At 43.7% G+C, this 24,295-nt stretch overlaps 1 protein-coding gene across 7 annotated transcripts in view; it reads right to left on the minus strand.

The window, feature by feature from the left end:
- Positions 1-15,749: 15,749 nt before the first annotated feature.
- Positions 15,750-24,295, minus strand: part of PKNOX1 (PBX/knotted 1 homeobox 1) — a 36,656-nt gene continuing 28,110 nt past the window's right edge. For 6 of the 7 annotated variants that reach the window (XM_041399775.1, XM_041399770.1, XM_041399774.1 and 3 more), the window contains 6 exons: positions 24,141-24,240; positions 23,201-23,298; positions 21,020-21,148; positions 19,955-20,031; positions 18,242-18,414; positions 15,750-17,262 (listed from right to left, as the gene is read on the minus strand). In XM_041399775.1, coding sequence (XP_041255709.1) covers positions 17,051-17,262; positions 18,242-18,414; positions 19,955-20,031; positions 21,020-21,148; positions 23,201-23,298; positions 24,141-24,240 — 789 coding nt within the window. In that variant the 3' untranslated portion in view covers positions 15,750-17,050. The remainder of the gene's footprint in view (positions 17,263-18,241; positions 18,415-19,954; positions 20,032-21,019; positions 21,149-23,200; positions 23,299-24,140; positions 24,241-24,295) is intronic. The other variant, XM_041399773.1, reaches the window with a different exon arrangement.

Here is a 24,295-nt window from a genome sequence, read left to right on the forward strand (position 1 = left end):
AGCCTGGCTTTTATGGATTAACCCAAAGCCCAGTGCTTCCAGCAGCAGCAGCTGCAGGGCTGCAGGGCAGTGCTGCCAGCTGCAGACAGGCTCCAGGACAGGCAGATGCACTCCAGCCAAGGTGAAGGAACCGCTGAGTATTAACCTCGAATATTTACAACTTCTTCTCTGTGTAAACAATGAGTGTGGGAGCTAATAAAGGTGGGTGTGAGCTCCAGATATTCCAGGATTGCTCCACCTGGGCTGGAGCCAGGCTCACCAAGGCACTCCTGGGACCCCCTTCCCCTGTCCCTGGGGCTGCTCTTGCCAGGCTGTGACCCTGAGCGTGTCCCAGCACCACCCCGGAGTGCTGGGTTAGGAGTGAGAGGGACTGGCTGTGCCATCCTGCCCACTGTGTCTCGGGCATGGAAAAGGCCTCAGGAGGCAAGGGAGGAGTTTTCATTTGAGTTGTCTGCAGAAATCCCTGCAGGACCTATAAACACGTGCCCAGTGCAGCATCGGGGCAGGAGCAGCGTGTCCGAGTGTCCCTCCCACCACCCTCTGTCCCCTCTCCACACATCCCTGGGCCTGTCCTCTGACAGTGATGACCCCCTCTGGATAAACAGTCCTTGGAGTTCCTTTTCCTTCCCCTAACCTTGAGACCCTGTCAGTATTTATGTCTCCAGTGAGAGGCAGCTGCCCAGCTTGGCACAGCTCGGTGCTCTTGAGCGCTGTGGGGCATGGGGATTCTGACCAGAGGGATGGGGTTTCCAGGCTTCAGGAGCCACGAGAGGGAAGCAGGAGGTGGGTGGAGGTCAGGCAGCATCCCAGACCTCTGTCCTGAGTGCAGTGTCCAGCTCCAGTGCTCCCTCAGCCTGCAGGTCCCCCCGTGCTCTTCTCCCAGCACCTCCTGCTCCAAAGGGTGAGCGGGTGTGTGCTCCCAAACCCTCACTGCTTTCCAGCCCCATCTGCCCCGAGATGCCTGTGCTCTGCATCCCTCTGCTCTGCAAGGCTGGGGGGCACATTTCCAGCGAGCTCACGGGTACATCAGTGCATTTCCACAGCAGGGACCAAATGGCCCAGGGGGAAAGAAACTCAGGCTGCCCGTGCTGGTCAGGGCACATGAAATTCTCTGCTGAGATCCCCTTCTCTGCTGAGATCCACAGCCTTGGCTCCCTGCAGCTCAATCCAGAGGAAAACAAACCCTAAAGGCTTTAAAGGCTGCATGTCAAGCCCGTGGCACAGGAGGAAAGAAGGTGTGTGCCCTGAGAAGGTCCATGCCCACCGCTGGCTCCTGCATTTTTGGGGTGCCTCACCCAGAGCTGGCTGCATTTCAGCTGTGCTGCCTCCCTAGAGCTTTTAACTCGTTTTGCTCTCCCTGTGGAGCCCGGTGTCCCTGTCCCCAGCAGTCTGTGAAGCACAGGGGGCTGCTGATGCTGCAGAAACCCTGGTGGAGTTTGCCCAGAGGGGCGTGGGGAGCCAGGACAGAGCTGGACACGCCGGATTAGCCTGAGCTCAGACAGAACCAACACCAGGAGCCAGATAAGCATCTCGCTGGCCCTGCCCAGCACCTTGGAGGCTTCCCCGCCTCCCCTTTGGCCCCGGCAGGGTTGCACCGTGCAGCCACATAAATAGAGGAGCGGGGCAGGAGCGGAGCCGCTTCCCAGGGAATCGCAGCGCATCCCGGAGCCCGGCCCGCCCTGCAGGTAACCCGGGAGCCACAGGCATCCCAGAAGGGCGGGGGAGGATGAACATTTCCCCAGGGAATAGCGGGAGGATGGTGGTGCTGCTCCCGTGGCGTGGTTTTGCTGGAAATTGGCTCTGTTGAAGGTGCCCAGTTTCACTGCTGGGTGGGGTCAGGTGTTTTGGCAATGGATGGGATTGGTGAGGTTGGGGTGTGAGAAACCTTTGATCTGTTGATGTTTGGTGGAGGTGTGCTGCTCTGTCTGTGTGGGGTGGCTGAAGCTGGGGCAGCCAGGAGTTGGCTTGGGGAAGGAAATTCCTTTCCAGCAGCAGCTTTTCCATGGGGAGCATGTCTGGGTTCTGTGCCAGTCCTCTGGGAACGGCAGTAAAACAACCACTAGATTAAAATGTGTGAATGAAAGGAAGGGGCAGAACAACTCCAGCAAAGACAAAGCAGGTCTAAGTAACTTAAACTAGCAAAAGCTGGTTTTAAAACCAGAAAAGCTTCAAAGTATTTTTTTTTTTTTTTTCAAATTGATAACGCACAGGGTCTGTGCTTTCAAGCTTTTTCTTTATGGTTACGCAACTTGAAAATGTTTTTGTTTAAGGAGATGTTAAGAAATAACTATGAGTAGTTGCATACAAGAGTAGGAAATTTGGGTTATCAAAGGGTGATGATATAAAAGTAATCAAATGTGGCAATGGGAGAAGTGACCAGAGCTGGAAGGACCCAGTGCAGGAACGAGGAAGGTGTATTTAATACACCAGGACATAAGGGCACTGAGACAGAGGGAAGGGATAAAAAAATGCACTTAAAGGAAACACTGGGTCTTGCAAAGCTGGGGAAAAAACAAACAAACAAACAAAAACAAAAAAAAAAAAAAAAACAAAAAAAAAAAACAGGAATAGGATTCAGCATGGGCTGCCAGGTGCTGTGCATCCTAGGTGTGATAGGAGAAGGAGGAGGGAGCAGGCACAGGGAGGGAATTTCATGCCAGGACTGACTCTCTGAAAACAGGCTGGCCAAAGAAATGGAGAAGACAAAGAGGTGAGTCCCACAGGAATGCCCAACATTGGAAACATCTTCCTTAAGCAAAAAAGGTTTTTCCAGTTGAAATAGAGAGGGAGTGACCCCCCTGGCTTCCTCTGAAGGAGTGAGGTGGCTGGAAAAGGCAGACAGTGAGTGGCACAGCAGGACAGGCTGGGAGCTGGAGCAGCCTGGAGTAACCACAGGACAAGCCACCAAAGCAGACAGCGCTTCTTCAACCCCTTCTCCTGTCCAGGCCTGCATGCCTTCCAGGAACAATTAATTAGGCATTTAAATGTAAATTATTAGCACCAACATGAGAGTGAACAAGTCCCGTTTGCTGGTCAGGGCAGCCATGGCAAGGTCAGTGAGTGCTGCAGTGTGGGCTTTGCTCAGCAGGGCCCACCTGCCTGAACCCCTGGGGATGGAGGGCACTCTGCTCGAGCCAGGATGGGCTTTTGGGGACGAGATTCTGTTTAGAACAAACTCCTCTGGCACCTGATGCTGTTGAGTCAGGGACAGAAAGAAAGGCTCTGGTCTTCAGGCGGATCAGAAGGCGAACTTTAATGAAAGTAGCAGGTCTTCTATAATGTGACTCACTAAGGTGAGACTTGATTGGCCTCAAAGTAGAAACACCTCACACTGTTGGTGCCTGTGAGTAGCACACTGTGAAGAACCAGAACTGTAAACAATAGTTACAGAAAGAGAGATAATAATTGTTTTAATTCTTTCCTCTGAGATTCCCAGGCTCGGCCTGGGGTAGATTCTCTCTGTTCTTTCTTTGGCTGAACAGAGAATCCCCACAGGCACCAGGCAGCTGTGGGTGAGCCAGCCTCAGCCACGGGCTCCTCAGGGAGATGGGGCTGCATCCCCTTGGCTTTAAACCACAGAGGGGCCAGCCCAGAGCTGGGACCTTCAGTGTGACACACCCTGCGTGTGACACACCCTGCGTGTGACACACCCTGCGTGTGACACTGTTGCGTTGCACTAAACAGATTAATTAGTCGTTGCTTTGCACTGGGTGATTGGGAATTTGCACAGAGTAGTTTTTCCATTGCACTGTATAGCTTATGTTCTATCACGGGGTTTGTTAGCCCTTTCCCCCATCTCATGGCCTTTCCCTCACCCACCCCAGTACCCCCTGGTGGTCTCTCCCCTGGGTTACCCCTCCCCTCACACCCCTCACTGGTGTCCCTTTGGCTGTGGACCTCTCTCTCTGTCCCCATCCCCAGGGTATAAAAGCTCCCTGTCGCCAGGGAACATTCTCTTTCTCCCATGGGTTTGCCCACCTGGTGTGTCTCTTGGAATAAAGGAGAACGTTTCCCACGTGGAGACGAGCGCTTCTCAATCTTTTCCCTTCATCTCTGAATTATCGTGTGGGCAGGGGTCCGTAGCAAGCCGGAGCGGACCCCAACAGCCCCGCAGAAACCACGTTCATGACGCCTGCTCCCATTTCCCCCTTTTTTCCCCCCAGAATCATGGCCCTCCCCGGCGCCCTCCGCCTGTGGCTCGCCTGCCTCCTGCTCCGCAGCGCATCCCCCAAACCCAGCTGCGACCCCCGCTCCTGCCCGCCGTGCCCCGAGGGTGACCCGCAGGGGACAGCCACCCCCTCGGCCTCCTCCTGCTGTCCCCCGTGCCCCCTTTCCTGCGCCTGCCCGCCCTACCTGGAGAGCGACTGCGAGATGCAAGGCTTCGCCGGCGGCCGCGTCCCCGCCGGCCGCTCCTTCCACATCGACTTCGCCCGCACGCTGTGCCGCTGCGGGCCCGGCGGGGCCATCGCCTGCGCCCCGCTCTGCCCGCCGCCCCCGCCCGCCTGCCGAGCCCTGGGCAGCCCGGTGGCCGACGGCTGTCCCCAGTGTGTCTGCTACGACCAGGAGGGCATGGCAGTGCCCGCGGGCAGCGCCGCCCGGCGCGGGGCCCGCCTGTGCCGCTGCCCGGCCCTGGGAGGGGAGATGGAGTGCGGAGAGCCGGGCGCCGAGCAGTGATGCTCTGCTGGCTGCTGGCTCCTCTCCGGCTGCCGAAAAGGGTCCTGGGCTTCGGGGCATCCCCCTGAGAGGCTTTGAGAGGAATGATGGATTCTGTCTTTACAAGCTGTGGGTCTTCGGGTGGGTAAAACTAGCACTGAGAGATAAAGAACGGGAAGGATTCCACTTGTTTGGATTCCTGAACGGAAAAAGATATTTTGCTTTTACTAATAAGCTTTAGGTGGGCTGATAAATGAAATTGGATGTTGAAAGGTGAAAGAACAATGGGGGGGAAGCCCTAAGTTCCATAAGAATTAAAAATTAAAAGGGAGGGTTATGCATTAGAGGGGAATCTCTGGTATCAGGTGTTTTGGGAAGTCTGTGCCTCTCAAGTACCTCAGCCAATGGGGAAAGAGAGAAGGGAAATGTGGCCGGGAAATTGGGATAAAAAGGGAGGCTGCATCCCCCAAGAAAGTGAGAGACGCCAGGGGAATGCCCCATGGCCTCTCCCTTTATTCAAATAAAGTAAAAGGACTCCTCTGTCTCCTTTCTGTACCCTTTGAACAGCTTCAGAGGGTCCCTGAGGACTTGGGGGTTGCTCCCCTCTGGAGAGGGGGGATGCCACGTTCTCCATCATTGGTGGGCCAGGGCAAAGTGTCTGCAGGGGGTGAGCTTGCTTGCTTGTGAGGTTTGTGCCACAGGTACAAACTGACTGCTGCTAGCATGTAACTGGAGCAAACACAGCTATTTATTTATTTGGAAGGTGATTCTGCTTTTGTGTGTGTTTGTGTTTATATAGGCTGTTTATATTAAACTCGCTGGATGAACTTTCTCCCAGGAGCCAGGCTTTTTATTCCTGTAATTCCATCGGGTTCCAAGCAGTGGGACCAAGATCAGAAGGCTGGCTGACAACTTCTCTCCAGTCTTTTGAGGAGTTGGTGGGTTAGCACAGCTCTGTGTTCTCAGGAGGCAAAGCCCCTCCTGTCCCCACCCTCTGGAGCAAAGCCTTGGCTCACATGGGGATGGTGGCACTCAAGGCTCTGTCCTTCACAGCCACCTGGATCCTACCCAGGGCTGACCCCACTGTCAGTCCCAGTCCTGCAGGAATGCCCCAAAATGTGTCTCAGTGACTGTGTCCTCTGGCTACAGACACAGGATACAGAATACTGCATCTTCCGAATGCTTTGACATATATAAATACACACACACACATCTATATCTATATATATCTATATATAAACCCCACAGCTTCATCAGGCTGTTATTAACACATGTTAATTGTTTAAGGATTGAATAAAAGCATTGTTACCAATGAACTTTTGAACTTTTACTGATAAGGACACATTTACTTTCTTCTTGTATTGTCTAGTGGTACTTGGGCCTCACAAGGCTCTCTCCAACCACCTTGGCTCCAGGTGCACCTGGACACATTAAATGGGTCCCCCAGATTATTTTTTCAAAAAACAAAAACAAACCCAAAAACCAGTGAGCAGATGGGATTCAAGTGGAGGGTGAGGAAGGGGTTGGAGGAAGCAGGTGAATTTGGTTTTTGGGATGCAGCAGGAGTCTCCATCCACTGGGGAAGGGACCTTAAGGATTATCTAGTTCCAACTCCCCTTTCATTGTCCCAGGTTCTCAGAGCTCCATCCAGCCTGGCCTTGGGCACTTCCAGGCGTGGAGCAGCCACAGCTTCTCTGGGCAACCTGTGCCAGTTCCCCACCCTCATAGTGAAGATTTTTTCCCCCTGTATCTAATCTAAATTTCCCTTCTTTCAGTTTGAAGCCATTCCCCCTTGTCCTGTCATGCCAGACCCTTGGAAATTCTCTCTCTCCATGTTTTTTGTAGGTCTCTTCAGATACTAGAAGGCCACAAGGAGGTCACCACCTTCTCTGGGCTGAGCAATCCCAATTGTCTCAGCCTTACCTCACAGGACAGCTGCTCCATGCTTCTGGTTCAGGGAAGGGGGAATTGACCTGACAGCACCTTCTGCTCTTCCCCATTCAGTGTAAAAATCTTAGTTTTTAGTGAGGTTAAAGCTCATTGTTCACCTTCCAGACAGACACCAGACATCCCATGCCACCGTGTTTGCCAGCAGCACAAGAAATTCTTCCCATGACAGTTTTCTACTCACCTGCTGTGCAGGTATTTACAAATTGCTGAAGGAACCCACATCCTGTATGCTCTCGCAAGCTGAGGGTGTTTGAGTCCATGGGGTTGGCTCCCTTTTGTGTCTGCCAAGAATTTAAGGAGATCAGGAGGAGTTTGCAAGGGCAGCGATGGGTTTTGCAAGCACAGGGATTATCCAGGGGGAGTCATGAGGGATTTGGAAAGGCTCCTCACTGCCTAGGGAGGGTGGTGGGCTGCTGGGGTTGCTTATCCTTTGTCACACATCTTATCTGTCTCGGGGCTCCTTGCTTTGTGTGACTGATAACCTTGGAGCAGCGGGGAATGACCGACAGATGGGCAGCCCCTGCATAATATTGGGATTGCCTGCTGCAGCCAGCCTCAGCACGGGAACAATGAAAGAGTTATTGTCCAAATATCTCTGCAAAAAAGGTCCCTGTCGGCTCCTCTGCAAGCTGCTCCTTGGAGGTGCTGCAGAGCTTCTCTGCTCTGTCCCCACCTCTGATGTGAAATACCTGCTGTCTCCAGGATCTCTGCATTTCATCACATGGAAAGCAGTAGCTGCATTATTTTACTTTTACCATGAGCAGCACAGGGAGAAAATGGAAAACTCGCCACGATCAGTTGTCAGAATTTATTCACTTAAATTGAACGTCCTGGGGTTTGGCATGCTTTGTTTGAATGGGTGTTCTCCTGGATTCTCCAGTATTAATCACCCATGTGCTTCTCTGCAATTTGGACACCCTATTGCTGGTGTTATTTGTATTTTTCCAGGTCAGATTTTCCCCAGTCTGGGCAGGGATGCAGTTTTGTGGCTACTCCTTCACACGGTCACTGCCACTTTGCATCACAGCCAGGCAGGTGTTTGCAGGGAAGGACTGTAAATGTTTCTCAAGAGCAAAGCAACACACAAACTCCTGTGCATCCCTAAGTGAGCCCTGAGAGCTGAAGCCAAAGCTGAAATTTGCAGCTCCTAAAAAGAGCTCATTTTGCACATGGAGCAATCAGGTTTTGGGGTTTCTTTGTAAGGGATGATTACTGATGTTTAGTTAGTTGTGGAAGGGACTGGGCCTTTCTTCATGGTGTTAATAATAAAATGATTGATTTAAGTAGACCCATGCTTGAGCCCTCAGTCCTTTTATGAGCCCTCTCGGTTCCTGCCTCATGGGGCTGTAAAACATTAAAATATCAATGAATGAAAGCCCAACTATGACAAGAAATTGAAGTGTTTGCCCAAGTCCTTCTACCTTTTCCAGCAGCCTGCCAGAAGTGAATTCCTCAGGTGTGGTTCACCAAACAGCTTTAGCACCCCAGACTCCATTTGCAGAGCCCAGGAGTGGGGGGCTGGCTGCTGGCCCTTTGGTTTTTCTCCTAGTTACTATGCTCTTAAGTGATCAGAAATCTTGATCCATGGCAGGTTCTGCACTGGTGATTTCTGATCAGGATGGGAACAGAGGTTTCCTGGAGGACCCCCTGATTAAATTAGAACATAGTCACTCCCCGTTGGTAAGGGACTGAGCACATCCCCCTAGAAATAATTTCTCTTTGAAATTTGGGGCAAGGGAGAGAGGTAACATTTGACACTTTTGAATGTGTTCATTATAAGAAATTTTAAGCTGCCCTGACAGACCAAAGGTGCAGTGCATTTATTAACAGCAAATGGCATGAGGATGGGAGACACACACAAGTGTATTTGGGTTTTTGTGATTTAATAGGGAGTGCTCTGGGCTGGGGTCAAAGTGGGGATTGGTGAAAGGTTGAGCTCCATGGTCTTGGAGGTCTTTACAATTTAATTGATTCTATGATTTAGCTTCAACATCGTGCATCTACACTAAAACCAGCTTTTTTTTTTTTTTTTTTTTTTTTTTTTTTTTAATAATTCCGATACTGCATCCATAGCAGCACCCACAGCTCAGTTCTCCAAGGCTGTTGGGCTTTTTCCAGCAGCTGGCTTTGAATCCTGGAGTGATTTGCAGAGTCATTATTCATGGCTATTCACAGTTCAGAAGTTCTAGAGACACACAAAAAAAAGTCCAGGGTATATAATCAAAGATTAATTGTTTCTAGTTTCCAAAGAAAGGAAGGAGAAAGAAAGAAAAAAAAAAAAAAAACCAACCAAAAAAAAAAAAAAAAAGTCCAGGGTATGTAATCAAAGATTAATTGTTTCCAGTTTCCAAAGAAAGGAAGGAGAAAAAAACAAAAAAAAAAACAAAACAAAAACAAACAAACAAACAAACAAAAAAAAAAAAACAAACCAGAAAAAGTATAAGGTTGGAATGGACCTTGTTTGGAAGCAGAATGGAGGATCTTAGAGGAAAATTATTGTTTCTGGAGCTGCTGAAAGTGTCCCTGTGTGTACAAGTGAGTCAGGAACATCGTTTGCAGGCAGCATCTGGAAAGCTGGGAGAGCAGCACAGGCATTACCTAACAAATGCCAACCCAGTTCCTCAAAACCTTTGGCATTTTTCCATTCTGAGATTCATTTGATGATGATGCATAAAATTTTCAAGAGCTTTCAGGTCTCAAACCAGCTACAGGATTGAGTTAAGAAACTTAATCAGAATCAGCTGTGCAAAATAGTCCTTTTGTGTATTTAAAGAAAAAAGACAACAGAAATATTCTCTCTCCTTCCTGGCCTTAACTGGCATCCTGTCCATGGAACCATATATATTCTAAGTATCTTAGAAAAATCAGTATCTGCACAGTAATTGAATTTGTAATTATTATAATTGCACATATCAATAAGTCCCCTTGTCTCTTCTGTGTGCCAGTCTCTGCTGAGAGCAAGGAGTCTAAACCTTAAAGACCAAAGAGGGCCATGAACTGAGCTGTGCAGAAACGTGAGGAAACAGAATTTGATGAATGTTAAATTAAGGGAAGTGTCCATAGTTTGTAGCTCACAGTGAGATGTTGCAGGAGGAGGGACACACACAACCCTCAAGATGAAAAGTCAGGCACTGGTTACTTAACCACAGAACCATTGAGGCTGGAAAAATCCTCTGAGACTGAGTGCCAGCTCTGCCCCATGCCCACCCTGTCCCCAGCTATGATCTGCATATTTCTTCAAGACTTCTAAAAATCTAACTTGAAAAATTCTTGGATCATAGCAAAAAATTATCTAAATTAATTTTTATCACTACAGTCACATTTAGTGTATGCATCAGTTCGTATTTAGGATTCAGGATCAAGTTAATGAAAATTAATTTTCAGGAGTAGGTCCAAGGGCCTCAGCTCCTCTTTGCTCTTCCTTGGTGACACCAAAATCCAACAGAGAAGGTAAATACCCACAGATTTTCCCTGACTACTTCACAAGCCCTAGATCACAGCTCAGTTGCATCAGGGAGAGAAACCAAACTTCACCTGCACAGGTCACATTGCTTTCAGATTTTAGGAGGTGGTTTTTAATGGTGGTTTTTAATTTTGTGTTTTAAATACGTGACAGATGTAATCCCACATACCTCACACACACTCTGAACTTGCATTAATTTATATATGGATAAATAAATAAATACCTAACGTGTCCCAGCTATGTTGTTGGGTTGATTTTGCAGAATCCTCATTTCACACTGTGTGTAGTTTATTTTCCCTTGTTTTAGCTTTGAGGATATTACTCTGGTTTTACAAAGAGAGTTATTTAGGAACAGCCCTAAGCTGCAGACTAAAGGACTTTGTAAACTGATGCTCCACAAAAACAAACCAGCTCACCAGTTATTTACAACTATTTACTTCTGATTCCTGTAATGGCTTCTTGAAGAGGGGATTTATCTCTCAGGGGAATTTGAAACCATCCAACTAAAAATACTCAGTATGGGACCTATTTTAGTTGATATAACAATATAATCACAGAATGGTTTGGGTTGGAATGGACCTTAAAGATAATCCAATTCCAACTTCCCTGCCGTGGCAGGGACACCTTCCACCGTCCCAGGCTCCTCAGAGCTCCATCCAGCCTGGTCTTGGGCACTGCCAGGGATCCAGGGGCTCCACAGCTGCTCTGGGCACCTGTGCCAGGGCCTGCCCACCCTCACAGGGAAGAATCTTTTCTAGTATCTAATCTAACCCTACTCCCTGTCAGTCTGAACCCGTTCCCCTTTGTAACTTTACAGGTGGGGGATTTTTTTGTATGTTAGGTTGTTTATTCATTTCAGATGAAGGAAAAAATTGCTCCCTGGCAGCAGTGGAGTTAAAATTATTTCCAGTTATATCACCAGGAGTTATTGGCACTACTCTCAGACACCCTTCTAATGCCAGACAAGGAAATGATAAATACTTCTTTGTCTAGAACACAAACCACTTGTCTATCCACAGATTAACCCTCTAACCACAAAACATCATCCAAAATCTGCTCTCTTCCCTTCTGGAGGCACTCGTGGGTGTCACCATGCCAGATGCTGGGGAAGAGACAGCAGGAATAAATAATGCTCCAGCACTCAGCAGAAGTAAATCCAAGAGTACCCACGTCTGGTTGAATCTCTGCTGAGCAGGACTCGCTGGATGTGAAATGAGTTTGAGATTCTCAGTTGAGAAGAATCTTGTAATAAAGGAGCTGCTCATTTCCTCAAGATTTCTGATTTGGTAGAACATGGTCATTTTAGAAATGTGTCACAATCTGGCTAAACAAGTGAACACATGGGATTTGTGTTTTCAAATAAGTCACTACCATATACGCTTGGAACCATTTCTTGAAGTTTGATGTCCATGCCATTTTAATTAATAATTTTGAAACAACAACAAAAAGAAAACCCCACCCAAAGTCACAAACATTGTGGTCTATTTACCTGCTAATTCTTTCTTTCATCCAAGCTGCTCCTGCATTACAAAAGTGTAATAAAAATCCCCACACTGGTAAGAACTAGTAAACATTTCTTCATTTGCATAAACAAGAAACCCCAAACAAATACAAGGGCCAAGGACTTTCCCTGGCCAAGAACTGGTTAAATAGTTTGAAACTATGCTCAAGATTTCCTGAAAACGTATTTGTCTTTCAGCCAAACAATACTGTTAAAGCAATGTAAATGCTTTGCTTCCAAAATGTGCTTTTTCTGTTCACAGAGCAGCAGTGTAAAAATAAATCATCCATGAAGCATATTCTCATTTTTAATTTCATCCCTTGATAGATCAGTTGCTTCAAAATCCCTTAACAACCAAAGAAAGAAAAGTTGCAGGGTTCACATTTGAAAGATTGTCGATTGTGCAGAGCCAGTGCTGCTAATCCTTGGGCAGGTTATGGGGGCTTCTGTCACCCCCTGAAACACTGGGTTCTATTAACACCAACCAAGAGTCTTTTTGGGTGTCTGCAAGGCTGGAAAGGCATTTCCCTGCCTTCTCACACCTTGCTTTTCTCTGGCAAAACCAACTGTGATCACTCAGCAGGTCCTAAAGAACTAAGTCACAGAAAAGGAACGGATTTTGTATTTCCAGGTGACGGGAATGAACAAATTACCTGATTTGGGCAATCACCAAAAAGCACATCAGCGCCAATTTCGCTGCACTTTGCACTGGACCATCAGGTCACTGCAGGACTAGAAAATTAAACAACCCAGAAGGTCTTTGAAGGAGTTGAGCATGCCAAGGGCAGGGGAGGGGGGGAAGGAATCCACTCTGAGCTTGAGTTTGGCAAAATGAAGCTGCTTTTGTCCTCAGCTCTGCTGCAGAGTGAGGAGCAAAGGGCACCCAGCTGCTGGTGGGGTGGTTTGCACACCACAGCCACATGGTCACGGATCTGCTGTGTTCAGGAGGTGCTGAGAGTTTGAATTTATTATCAGGAAACCAAAACATTTCACTTAGTTGTTTAACATGCGAGATTTTCATGAGGGAATGAAGGTTAGTTACATTTCCAACAGGATTTCAAAACTACATGTTGCCTGTTCAACTCCAAGCCAAATGTAAGGCTGAAAGGTTGAAGAGACTACTCAAAGGAACAGAAGTCAGAAAGACAATAACAATACAGTACCTAAAAATGGGTAATTCACACATTTTTGACATTTGTGTCTTGCATAGACAAATACTTATTCATTTTTTTCCTCCCAAGATGACTCAGCTTCAGAAAATAAAATGTTAAATCAACTTTAATTACAATGAAATGCATGTGTTCCAGTTTTTCAAAACACCAGGGTGTTCCAGATTTTTGTTTGTTTAAGTGCAACTATCATCCCTTGGAAAGGCTTTGTTTTATCCCATGGGCTGCCAAGTTCCTAGTCAGGAAGGTGGACTTGTGTTTCTTCCAGAAACAAATCCATGGATTATTTCACAGAACACTCTGAGGTGGAAGGGACCCACAATGAGTCCAGCTCCCCAGGGAATGGCCCACGTGAGGATCAGAGCTGTGCCCTGACCCACAGAGCCAACCTCAGGCCAGGAGCTGGGGTTTGAGCCACGTGTGCTCCCATTCCTAAACAACATCCATCAACGTAAAGCTACTCTGGAAGCACAGGAACTGGGAACTGCAATTCCTCGCTCAGGTCTGGCTCCTGGCTGCATCTTGAACATCAAAATAAATTTATTTGTTGCACCCCGGTCTGCCATGAAATCCTGCCCTGCCAAGCCCTTCATCCACACCCAGGTTTCCACTGGAAGAAGATCCAGGTGTGCAGGCAAGGTAGAGCTGGATCTCCAAAAGATTCCTGACAGAGAGCAGGTACCAGGAGAAGGCAAATGCAGCCTGACATGGATCCGTGTGGAGCTTCCCTGAGGTCAGCAGGACTCCACTGAGACACAAAATCCAGATGGAGAAAACCTTCTGCAGAGCCAGAGCTGATGCTGAGTATTTTCCGACGTGATTATTTCTTTGTAACAGTCATTCAGAAACTTATCCTGATCCTTTTGGAATTGATTTGCTGAGCTGAAATGCTTCCAAAGTTAAAAAAAAAACAAAAAAAAAAAACAAAAAACACCAGAAAATTGCCTTGACCCACAAAGGAATATTGAAGAAATTCAACTGAGAACCCTGTTTTGGGTTAGATTGAAAAAAAAAATAAATTAGAAGTTTCAATAATTGTGTTTGCAGAAGAATCACATTGATTCAAAAACCAAATTGGTTCTATTGCATATGAATATGACTTTAATTGGGGGCAGGGGGAATTATACACAGACTCTAAGTCAGGTCCCCTGTAAAGACTTTTTAACTAATGTAAACATGTGCCTTTCCTGAATGGTGAAGCTTTGCTGAAACCAGCAGTCTTTCCTACATCGCAAAAAAAAAACCCACAAAAAAACCCAAAAAACTTAAAAAGAACCAAAAAAAAACCCAACAAAAAACTAACAAAAACAAAAAACCACCAACCAACCAAACAAATCCCCCAAAAACAAAAAAAAAAAACACAACAAAAAAAAACCCCACAAAAAACAAAAAAAAACCACCCCCAAAACAGAAACAAAAAAACACCAACCAACCAAACAAACCCCCCAAAACCAAAAAAAAACACAACAAAAAAAACCCCACAAAAAAACAAAAAAAACCCACCCCCAAACTACTCTACTTGTTTTTTCTTCTTTTAAATAATGAAAAGAACAAGCACTTCCCTGCAATTCACACCCACTACAGAATTCTCACTGAACTGAAAGAAAATATTTGAGTTTCACATGTTAAGCACTACTTTTACACTGGTGAAGCTTTTTCAGTTTTAAGAATTCAAGTCCCTATATTTTTTTAATGTTCCTAATCTGACAGTGAAACTATTCCATATTCCCCTTTCACAGTAAACTCTGTCAACTTCAGTCTCCAGGAATTGATAAAGTAGCTGAAGACAAGGTCATGTTTTGGAAGAACAGAACTTCTGCTGCATGTAAGGTGGGGGGAGTCAAATAAAATAAAATAAAATAAACCCTAGAAAATGGCTTTTTTTTCTGAAAATGAAACATTCAGAAGTTTGCAAACCCTGAGGCCTGGTTGTTTCCAATAAAAACCCCAAGCAACCCAACAAACATAACCTGTTATTTAATGGAAGTGGTGGGGGTAATGAAGCACTCTTGGAGTTAAAAGCAATTAAGAACAAAAATACAGAAACTGAGTTCCAGTAATCTAAGCTATTTTTTGTAGGGGCATTAGGCTGAATGCTTCCAAAGGAGCAGGATTTGTACATGGTTTGTCTTTGAAAGTCAAACTGGATTTGACAGCAGCCTTTGAGACAGCCATGCTATGTCAAAGCCTTCCTAATTCATCTTCCATAATTCATTTACTGTGCTGTTTAACAAACGTGGCACATTAGTGGCAAAGCAGAGAAGTCAGAAGAAAACAAATTCTTTAGAAATCACCAGTCCAGTGGAGCAGATCATGACAGCACCAGAACTGAGGAAGATCCTCAGCCAGGACTCAGTGAGAGCCAGAGCAGAAACACCTCTTGTGCTGAGTAAAAACCATTTATAAAAAAATAACTCCTAGTCACCAAAAAGTCCTGTTATTCTCCATGTGTGTATGGCAATGCCACTGATATTTCTTCCTGAAGCTTTTCTTCCTACCAACTCAACCTTGCCTTGGAAGACAATCTGCCATGGCCAGCTTCCAGCCACTTCAGCATGTCCAGCAGCACATTCCTTCATCCTCCTGAAATCAAGGGGACCTCAGCATGTGCCTGAGTGCTCTGAGAAGCAGAAATTAAGTATTCAATTAAATATTTGCATCTGCCAAAGGGCTTTGTTCAAATACAGTGTCTGAAGGTTCTAAAGGTGATCACCTTTCTCCCTGTCATGTTAGAAACACACCCAGGTTTGGTCAGAATCAGAAGGAAATTCTGGCTTTGATCTAAGCCAACACTGTGACAAATGGACAGGGACAAAAGAGGGTGTTGATCGTAGCATGAGGCTCTTGAGTCTCTTATTTGTACTCAACAAAGGGAAATACAAAGTTCCAAAAGCAAGTGTTCATGAATAGACAATCACAGACTTCAAACTTTGGGAAAATGAAAGAAATTAACTGTTACCACAACAACAAAAAAAAAAAAAAATCCCAAAACAAAACCAAACCAAAACCCAGCTGTTTTTATCTCCAGCTCTTTGTTTTTTAAATGACACACAAGGATTTCCTACTCTAACAAAGCCTGCTGTATATTCTGGTAGTAAACTTCAGATCTGAAGAAATTTTATATAAATCCATGTTATATTTTTCTTTTTGTATTAGGGGAAAATATTTCAAATGCAATAAAATAGCAGAATTCATGACTGTATAGTAGGCAACTTTTCATTTTTTTAGATTCAGTTGTACAAACTATAAACTGTTAAATTTCTCTAATAATTGGAAAACTTGTGGGTATTTGAACTTACTTACCTGAATACTCATTTAGCAAATATTTTCAGATACAAGTCTAGATACAGAGTTATGCAATTTGAATATTAGTTTACACATAATATAAATCAATGTTTGACAATATCAAAATCCCATCAAACAGTGGGCCCTTCTTATGCTATTATCAAATATAGTATATCACTGTGGGATAGCTGAGAATCATAGAATGCTACTGTAGGCTTGTTTATTAAATTGGGTCAATTTTCAGACCTTCCAAATAGGAATACTAAACATTTATTTTTCCCCTCTGGAAATTATTTTTTTTTTACTCCTGCTTAATACAGTTGTCATCCCAATTTTTAGTGAATTTATAAAAATATTTTTTTTTTTTTATCCAATAACCCCAGCAAGGTAAAAATAGGAGTTTTTATAGCAAATGATAAACAGGCTCACGGACTATGAGAGAAACTAAACTTATTTAAATTGCCATACATTCTCTACTGAATCACACATCAACAGTTCCTTTTTATGTGTGTTGCTGTCCACCTCAGACTAGCAGTTTTTAAGGTGCAGAAGCATCTTTCAAATATATGAATCTAACTCAATAATCAAGTTTCACGCACTAGTGTCACATGCTTTAAATTTACATCACCTGCCCATCAAAAGCTGTGTTAAATAACAGCACTAATTGAAACTGCATAATTCATCAGAAACTGCAGCACTTCCAATCCAGAGAACAAAGGGGTGCTTACGTGGTTCTTTATATTACTAGATATAATTTTCTGAAATAAGGAAAGGAAAATAAACAAAGAAAAAAAAAACAAACCAAAGAAAAAAAAAACAAACCAAAACACATTTGAAAGAAGTTGCTGCACCTGCAAAAACACTCTTTAAGCTTACTATGAAATACAAAAAAGTGCACCCTTCTATATCTACATATAAAACATATTAGAAATAAAACTTGTGTAAAATGTTTGCTGTGCAAACTATAAAAAGTCAGTCAGTCAGTCCATTCTTTTTCCTAAGTGTTTTTTCTCCAGGCTCTCTGGCTTCCTACTGCAGAGAGTCGCTGTTATCCAGGACCAGCCCACTGATGTTCGCTGTCGAGAGGTCTCCGCCGTCGTCCTCACCGCTGTCCACGGACTCGTCCTCGCTCTGCCCTGCCATCATCACCTGCTGCACAGCCAGGGTGGCACCATCCGAGGACAAGGACTGCAGACTGTCTACATTCATGTTCACTGGGGCTGTGATGGTCACGACAGCACCTGCAGGAGCACAACCACAGCACTTCAGCACCGTTCTGGCCTGCTGCTTATGTGTAACGGAGCTTTTCTCTAATCAACAGCTTCTAATCATTAGTTTCTCATCAACAGTTGCCCACCACAGAAATTTAAGGAACTACATTAAAATAGAAGATATATAGGTTGTCACACACTTAAATGTCAGGAAATGCCAGAATTAGGTTGGTCAGGAATGTTAAACTTTGTGTTGTGAATCTTAAATTTGTTTTATGGACACCCACTACAGCAATTCTCCAATCAAGTCACCACAAGGCCATTTCTGCAAAGTGTTCCAGCTTAATTCCTTGCAGAAAAAGGGGAGTGATCAGATTCAAGGTAACTTCAATGGATAAAGCTGTTGTCAGATCCAGCAGAGGCTGAAGGAAAATTTGTTACGAACTGGAAAGAATAAAGCACCAAGCAGCAGGACAGAAAGGATGATCCTGGCATTACAGCAGTTGTTTATCTTTCTTAAATGAAATCTTTTTGTTTGATCTGACACCGAGGAAGTTACTTCAGTCAGAGTCTGTGGAGGCTCTATGGCATCTTCCTGCCTCTCATTGTTCAGCTGGAAGCACGTGAGGCAGATGTGGAACTGCAGCTGCTCAGCCATGAAGCTGAAGCTGCAGCCCAGTGCTGCTCAGCCAACAGGACACTCCTGACGTGCACACAGAGAGAACTCAGCTGTACATCTCAGTTTTACATCTTTTATTCTGTCATTTCATAACTTTGGAAACAAAAGCAAGTTTCTCAACATGAATTCCAATACAACACCCTTGCTTAAACAACAGAAAAGTGTTAAAGAGAGGAAAAAGTGACACTTTTCTTTTATACTTTCCCAGATTAAAACCACGTCTATACTGAAATATCCAGAAGTTTCCTTCCCACCACAGTCATCAAACCCTCCCTTTCCCTGTCAGAGAGGAATTAACTTTATGATCCATGTTCAGGCAGCTCTCCTCACCATCTGACATCGTGAGCTCGTTCGATTGCTGCTGAGCAACTCCTGAGGCAATGGAGTCAGGCCAGAACCTCTGGACTGGTCGGTTCTGGGCTGTTTTCTTCTTTGTTTTTGGAGTTTCAGAACAACTGGAATCCAGCATTGGCTGAAGAATTCGCCTTCTAGCATTGATAAACCTAAATACAATTGAGGGCAAAGTGAACTTAGGACCAGTTGGCTGTAAATTCCATCTCTCTCTCTCACATTCACAAAGTATGCAGCAGGAAAAAAAATTAGGAACATGAAATCTTCTATCAGCTGGGCTTCACATTCTTTTTAAAGTGTAGAACTACTCCTAGAACACCAGCATCCTTCAATTTTGGCAAACTAGCTAAGAAAGCACTTCTATCATTTTGCAGCTAACAGCATTTTTCCCCCACCTCAGAAGGAAAAATTCTCCAGACAGCACAACAGATGTACACTTCAGGATCTTATTAAAAACTAAGCACCAGAAAACCTGCTGACAGCCCAGCTCAGAAAGCTGATACTCCTCTCATTAGGGTTCACCTAAAGTCTAGCCCCTGCCTAACCTGCTTTGTTTGGTCTGGTTTCATTTACTCCCTTAAGCTTCTGCATTACTTATTTTACAGGCTCCCTGGCTTTCCAAGGGCTGGCTCCTGATCCAGGGGATGACAGCAAACACATTTGTCACATCTGTCCTGGTTCCTTTTAGTTCTCTGATTTTCACTTGCTTACTTTAGCATGCTAATTGCTGCCCTTCCACTTTCTGCTAGTGAACAAGAAAATACTGAAACTGAATCAACTTCAACATAGTGAGCTATGGCAGGGAGTTGTGACAGAAGACATCATCCCTAAATACCACAAAATACATCCAGGTCCCAAATTTACCTGCAATGGGAGGAAATCAGGTGCAGCTGGCAGGTTCCTAAGTTGTAACAGAATGCTCTGCAAAGACAGCAGTCAGATCCCAGCACAGAGCTCCAGGCCACATGTCACACAGACACAGTCACCCTGTTCCACTTTTGGAACCAGTGCTCTGTCACTATCTTGGCTATTTCCCCCCTGGACCCCTCCACAGCCTCACAGCCAGTGTCATCTTTGAAATCTGAGGCAGATCCCAGTGGGACTTTGCTGCAGCAATTTTAGGAACTGATGCCACAAGGGGGGTAGGACACGTGTCAGCACCTTCCCTCCTCTCTTCTGCAGGGCAGGTGTCTTATCTTACACCTCCAGGAAAGATAAGACATGACAAAACCTGCTGAACCATGAACTGGTGTAGCTGAGGAACTGCCTCTCCATTCAGACATCACTGCTCAGGAGAGCATCCTTTGATACAGGAACAGAATCTGTTAACAGTAACTTTTTAAACATCTGCAGCCACCAGGCCACTAAATGCCTTTAGACTTCAACTTCTTCACTTGCAGAAGACAGATCAGAGTACTTCCATCTCTCTCAGCACTGGAACAGAACCCAATTCCTACTCCTGCAATGTTTTCTGGAGTCCTTATATAATTTAAATGGCATGAGTATTATTATACCTTATAAAAATAACATGCTTGTGTGCCAGTGCATAGCTCTTGTATTTCTATACATGCTTTGTACCATATGTAGAATATTTAAGTTCAACTCCAGATGTCCAATTATCCTCCTCACTATTTCTGAGCTGTGAGCATGTGGGGACAAGGACAGATATTAAGTTAAGGGCTTTGCTCTTACCAATTGTTAACCTGGAGTAGTGTCAGATTTGTTTGTGCTGCAATCTGCTTCTTCTCATCCTCTGTTGGATATGGATGCTACAGAGGCCAGAAAAGCAAACAAAAAAGGCATAAGCTTGTTTTCCATCTCTTCATCAAAAATAAGAACTCCTTTCTTACATCTGATTAAAGAGGGTGGATTAAGGCCACCTGACTCATTAAAACACAAACCTTAGAAACATCACAAACTTTTACAGATGAAAATAATTCAACAAAGAGTGCTTTAGTGCACAAAACCTTGAGAGTGTCTGTGGCACCATGAAGCTGCTGCTGTGTAATTCAGAAGAAAAAGCTTCTCATGGCTGACAGTCTTTATTAAAGAGCATGATCCCTGGGCAGCACAGCATGTGAGCAGCTCTGATTAGTTCTGCTGGCCAGGGCAGTGTCATATGAGAGAAGTGAGGAGCACTCAGTTAAATAAAGGAGCACTGAGTTAAATAAAGCTGCTCTAAGCAGATGAGGACAGGGCACGTAACACAAGAAGTGCACACACAGCTTCCCTGGATCAGTTCTCTGCTGCAAACCAGTTGTAAAAGGCAAAATATCAATCAACTCAACATTGAAATAGCTTGGGAGCCATTTATCCTTTCAAAGTACTCATGCAAAGGGAAGACATTTGAAAGCACAAGCAGAGAGTGACATGCTTGGTACACATCAGAAGGATTGGAAAGAAGATAAAGACAGAAAATTTGAGACTTTTCTCACTGCAAAATACAGGTGGAATTACTTTTCCTTGTGCCATGAACCAGGGTGTAGAGAGCATTAAGTTCTCAACACAGTGAAAGGAAGAAAGGCTCCTTGTAACAACATTTATTGAGACTCTGCAGTACAAATCTAACATATTTATTAAAATATTAATAAAAGTCAACCAACATTAGACCTATGGAACTACTCCAAATGACTCCAGGGAAAGTTGAACTGAGATTCCATAACTGACAACAGAATAAATTCACCTCATTTATGAAAAGAAATTGTAAGAGACCACATGAAAGAGCTACATCAAAAACTGACCATGCTCAGTCCTTACCCCTATGTGCTGAAAAAGCCAAGATCTCATCACATTTGTAGCGTGCTTGGGAAGAACTCCTCTCTTATTTTTTGATGAGCCATCATCTTGATGCAAGATGCCTAGATCTTGGTTTAATTGCAACTGGAGCTGCATATTTAATTTTAGGAGAAATAAGGCAGTTAACATAGTAATGGCAGTTCTGTATCAATAAATGAACAACTCATTTATAGCAGGAATGAAAGGAAATTAGGCTTGAATATCTTGAATATACTCACTGTGTGCAAACATAAACAACTATGGAAGCTGTAAAATATTACTGATTTAAGACTTAAATGAAGGATAAAAATTAATTATTATGTTGCAGTTTCAAAAAGAGATGCTAAAGGTCCTGCTAAATAAATGCATTAAGTTCTCATAGAGCATTAAGATCCATACAGCAGAACCTATAATTCACTTTACAACATTCATACTGCTTCATAAATATTCCTATTTCTTTCTTTTTGCTTTTCACTTCCTATGGTTTCATCAAATCATTTGCACGTTGGTTATCTGAATGTTTGGGAATACATTCTTAAATGCTTATGCAGAAATAGAAAGAAACAGCACAATTTATGTGCTGTCATATAAGATTCTATTTCAGACAGTTGTAACCAAAATAATTCTAAATCAGGTTTTCCAGACAAATTGGAGCAATTTCTTAAGCCAATCAATACGTAGGAAATTAGTTTTAAACAAGGTTTAGGCTATCAAATTACTACAAATATGTATCTGGAGCACATTTTAATTTCTAAAGTAATGTCTAACATTCTAAATAACCTGCTTGCATAAGGAGGCTTTATAATGAACTTTCATCAGCTTTTCTACAGTGCTTTCCCCTACCTCCACAGCATTCTGAAACACTGAAAAAGAAGACACTGGAGAAGGATTTTCAATTAGTGACCTTTGCATAGCTGGGTTTGGAGACTCCAGCTAACATCAAGAGTAGTGACAGATGTATACAGAAGGTCAAGTCCTTTTTTACTTATAGGCCAGAGGCATTATTTCCTCTCAGTATTTTATTTTTTTTTCATAAAAGGTAAAAAAACCCCAATTTTTCCAAACCCCTTCAGTCCAGGAGAGTAATTTTACACATTTCTTTCTGAGAGGTGTGTGAGGACAGAGCTGTCTGTGTTCCAGTGGGGGACATGGCTGAGTACAGATATGCTCCTGCCAATTCAAAGAACACTCTGTGCACACTTTTTTGGTTGGAAGGCCAGAATAAGGGGGAAAAGAAACCAGTGAGTCAGTGATTACCAACAGATTTTATGCTGTGGAGATGGGAGCTCCTCATTCACATTTCTAATTAAATCCAGATTCCAGGAAGATTTGGTTTACCACTTCCAGAGAAAACTAGCAAGGTTTTCTGCACCAGAAGATGGTCTAGTTTTCATGTTTCTTTTTCTTCAGTTGTTTCTTTGAACTCTTCAGATCCAACTCTTAAGGGTCTCCCAGAAAAGAGTGCTGTCCCTTATATTTTAGGGTATAAGGAGACAAAATTGAGGAGCTCCCAAAGTCTCAACTAAATATTTTGAAGGTTTTATAGAAAAATGCTTCTCAGAATAGATAAACTCTGAAATACATAGTTTCACAGTTCTATTGGTTGCCATTGTAATAAAAAGTCAAATTTCCCACAATAACAGTGTGGCACCTTAATGCAATACCTCAAATCTATCTATCCGGCCATAAACAAAGCTCAATGATTAGAAAAGTTATAATCATTTAATTCAGAAGGGTTTTTGGTTTGCATTGGTGTTTGGGTTTTTTTGGGGTTTTTTTTTGTGTTGTTTGGGTTTTTTTGTTGTTGTTAATTGGGTTTAGAGGTATTTTTTTTAAATTTTAGTTTGGTGTTTTGTTTTTTTGTTTTTTTTTAAGGGGTTTTTTTTTTTTAATTGATTTCATGTAGCTATAACTCTTCTGGCATCAGTAAAGGAACACAATTAAAAGGTAGGAACTCTGAAGAGCTATTGTGGCAAGGGGGACCTTATGACATATCCTACAACCTGTACTTCCCTCAGCAGTAGCTGCACCAATTTACAATTAATTACTCTGTGTGTACACAGAGCTCCTTCTGCCAGTGTGTCAAATTTAAATCAAAACTCCTAAACCCACTGAGATGTATTTCCAGCCAGAACAACATTCTGTGGAGCTCATGGAACAAACCTGAGAGTTCTGGATCCGAATAGTCCCAGGTGACAGTGCCTGTGTCACCACTTGTCCTTGTGGAGTGACCACAGTGACTGGCTGATACACTGTCCCCCCTGGAAGCAAAACAGAAACACAGATTATGGGGAAGAAAATTCCCTTCAAGTATTATTCTCTTTAAACACATCAGCACTGCACACCACACAAGACTTTTAATAATATATCAATTACTCTTTTCTAGTCAGCGTGCAAGATGTGCTCTTTGCCACACTGAAATCTTCATCCATTCACAAAAAAACTGTACAAAATTTGATTCTATTTCCCTGTATTTTAGGCATTCTAAATCTATTTTCAAAGGAAAATGCCGTGATTATCAGACTATAAAACAGTTCTTCATGTTGTTTTAACTAAGTCTTCAACCAACAAGGGTGACAACACCAAAATCACACCTCAGTGTGGCCAATTCTTAGGGCAGCTGGGTTTAATTTAAAACCTTGCTGAGAGGCAAGACTAAACACTTCATCTCAAATGTAATTTCCATATAAAAAGGACGTCAAGCATTTTACAGACTTGTAGGTGTGGTTCCAAACTCCAAGGAGCATGAGGCAACCAACAAGTGCAATGGTTTAGGTAATACATGTTTTTGTCAAATAGAATTCTTTTTAAAGGCAAAAAAAAAAAAAAAAAGTCAAACACCACAGTCTATGAAAATTTAACAAACGTAGTGTTGCACATTAAGATCTCTTAATATTATATATGTAACTGCCACTCCCACAGACATCTTTGGAAAACATATAAATGAAACAAACATTCATAAACCAGTAAAGCACTTGACTGTACTACAACAACTTTTCAGGTATTAAAACACACTTTTTTGAGTATTTGTGTAGTTTTTGCAACAGCCATAAAGGAAACCAAGATGAAGAGCAAGGTGCCAGTTGTTTTTTGTGTGTCATACCTGCTACTGTTGCCATAGTTACATTTCCCTGCTGCAATGCTGATGCTGGCACCACGATCCCTTGGGGACTGAGTGTGCCTGCAATGGCACTTGGAATTTGCTAGAAAAATAAAACAATTAGTTACGTACAATTTTGTAACTTTCTTTTTTTTTTT

The sequence above is a fragment of the Onychostruthus taczanowskii genome, unplaced genomic scaffold, assembly GCF_017590055.1.
Source record: "Onychostruthus taczanowskii isolate IOZ18803 unplaced genomic scaffold, ASM1759005v1 scaffold17, whole genome shotgun sequence".
In the NCBI taxonomy this organism is placed as follows: Eukaryota; Metazoa; Chordata; class Aves; order Passeriformes; family Passeridae; genus Onychostruthus; species Onychostruthus taczanowskii.